This window comes from Atta cephalotes, assembly GCF_000143395.1.
Source record: "Atta cephalotes unplaced genomic scaffold scaffold01074, whole genome shotgun sequence".
NCBI classification, from domain to species: domain Eukaryota; kingdom Metazoa; phylum Arthropoda; class Insecta; order Hymenoptera; family Formicidae; genus Atta; species Atta cephalotes.
The window spans coordinates 1-2,812 of NW_012131138.1; the positions used below are offsets into that span (position 1 = coordinate 1).

The following is a 2,812-nucleotide window of genomic DNA, read 5'->3' on the forward strand; positions in this document are numbered from 1 at the left end:
TTATATATATATATATATATATATATATTTGTGTAACTTAAAAATTTTAAAATAAGAATTTCACTAAATAGAAATTCAGGATGACGCATGACTTTGTGCGGAAAAAAACTGTGGATTCGACAAAACTCGGATCCAATCCCTTTCATTCCATATGCTACGATTTATTTACATCGTGTTTTTCGATTTTAAAAACGAATACTTTATTTAAAATAAGATTGTGTAGTATGAAATTGTAATTTCGAGAACAATAAATTAGTTCACATACATAAATTTATACAAATTGAAATGGTACACAGCGATGAGATTGTGAAAAAAAAAGAACTCACCTCGTAATCAGGACCTCCATGTATAACAACCCTAGGTCTTGGAGAGCCGTTATGATGCATGGCAATTTGATCTTTCAGAGCTTTATAAAGTTCTTGCAATTTTCGTTTCTTTTCAATTTCCTTCTCCCATCTACGGCGCCATGCATCCTCTCGCTGTACCATTAATTCGACGCAATGTTGTAAGGTCGCCAACACCCCTTCACTAGTCGCTTTAAATGTTATCGCTTCCCCTTTGAAATCCACTGATTGTTCAGCTGGATTAAACATCTCGATTACCTTTTCTGAAATTTATCGCAACAAAATTAATGAAATATGTTAAAGCTCTTTTCCTATCTATTTCACATAATAATTATAATTATATATTTAAACTTGTGCATTATATATTTACATCATAAATTTATATTATAAATTTATTCTAAATATTTGGAACAAGAGACAGAAACATATAAAAAATTTACAAGTTAAAAGATATTACCTTCCTTAGAAATATTCTTGGCATTTTCTGCACAATTGTCGAAATACTTCTGCAGAGTATCGATCTGCTTGATTAGAATATCTCTAAACGTTTCAATTTCGGCCAACTTTTCCTTTAATCCTCTAATGCCACGTTTAGTAAGGCTACCGGCGCTCGTTGTCGATTGTGTATTTGATGCGAGCGAAATAGCACTACCGTGTCGTTTGAGACTATTCTCGCTTCCATAGCCGGATTCTGACTATTTGCGACAAATAAAAATTGCTAATCATCGAGCATAAATTTTTTTGGTGGAATTTTTATTTACAAAATATTAATCAAATTTAATAAAATACATGAAGTATATAATAAAAAAAGATTGCAATATTTAAGACAAGAGACTTTAGCACATAATATTAAAATAATTGTATAATTTCTATTAATATAATGTAACAAAAATAAACTATTATCTGGAGACAAGATAGTGTTTCGGCGCTATATCATTACCTTGTAAGATTTTAAGACATCTACCCATCGCTGTTTCTCTTCTGGATTATTTGCCCTTAAATACCAAACCAAACAATCGTTTACGGACACATCGAATCTACATTCGTCAAACTGATGTGCCTGTTAAACAGATAATTAACTTAATGTAATGATTTATTATCATGACTTTTTGCGTCATTGTGTTTATAATATTAAACATACATATTTGCTAAGACATAGCTCATCTTGCATGACCTCTTACCTTGATATTAGCTTTATACAAACTAATTGAACCACGACATCCATATCCGCTGTCCTGCTCAGATTTGTAATAAGACAAAGTACCATCTTTGAGTACAATAAATCTAGTTTGCCAGCCATGTATGTAATTTGTCCATTTGGATAGTGTACCCTGAAGTTCTGGAACTATGACTCCATCAGAGTCATCATCATCACCGTCGATCTCGGCATCAACGATGCACTCGGTGTCCTCATTATTGAGGCCCCGTGGTGTTTCCACCAACTCATCAGCCATTCTCAAAGGATCTCGATTGCGACAAATCACGATTTAGCGCTCGGCCGAGAGTGCACTTCCTGACATTGCCTGAAAGGCGAGCACGGAGCTGCGAACTCAAAAAGGCCGCGCGTGAAGACAATAACTCCGGACTCTGGTAAACCTTGATCCAGGTGAGAAGTGGAGCAGAGATTCACAAACGGAATAGGTGAGACGGGTCAGCGAATTGTCACGACGAGACGTCTCAAAACATTGCCTTTGACAACTGTCGTACATAACCTGTATATCAAATCCCTTATCAAGTGAAACATCAATCGAAAGGGAAGTGCTGGTATGGCTGGTATACTACACAAGTAGATACAAGTACATACAAGTACGCGTTAAATATGATGGGTCGGGGAGAGGGATGAGAAGGATGATATCAAACAGTTTTAGGCTGTATTTTCATGCAGAAGCTCGACGCTCATTTTCAATGGCACAACAGGTCACGTGATCAAAATTGACGAATAGCATCAATTTTGATCACATGACCTGTTTTAACGCTGAAAATGAGCGTTGAGCGTCTGCATGAAAAAGCAGTTTTATCATAAAGTCTCAATCGTAGCTCATACATACCTTGTGCTGCGGAAAAATAATACACATTTTATACCACCAGGAAATGTTTCATGATTCGGTTTGATGTGGTTATTGGTCGCAGCGTAGCCACTCACAGCGACCGTTGTGATTGGAATTTTTCCATTTAACCCAACCAATCAGCAAGTTTTGTGTTGAATCAAATTGATCGCGTTCAGCAAACTCAATTTTGTTCTTCTGGATCATCCAATAGCAGCGAGCGCTCACTCAACAGTTGAATCTGCTATACGCAGACGGTGGAATCCATTGGAATCCATATTGGTAGAAACAGGCGAAACACGGCCTTAAACCACAGTTTACCGCACATTGAATAACGTGACTAACGCCATCTTGGAATTTCAAATGTGCACCGTCGACACCGTGACAAAAATGGCGCCAGCGCGCAGCGACTTCAGATTTCAA

The 2,812-nt window shown here is 36.7% G+C and overlaps 1 protein-coding gene across 1 annotated transcript; it reads right to left on the minus strand.

Moving 5' to 3' along the window:
* Window positions 1-326: 326 nt before the first annotated feature.
* On the minus strand, window positions 327-1,798 carry LOC105625348 (collagen type IV alpha-3-binding protein-like; the record flags this gene model as incomplete). The annotated part of the gene is made up of 4 exons (XM_012206681.1): window positions 1,526-1,798; window positions 1,285-1,404; window positions 802-1,039; window positions 327-607 (listed from the first exon to the last, which is right to left on the minus strand). Coding segments are annotated over exons 1-4 (912 nt in total), but the record flags the coding sequence as incomplete, so codon positions are not given.
* Window positions 1,799-2,812: the final 1,014 nt, after the last annotated feature.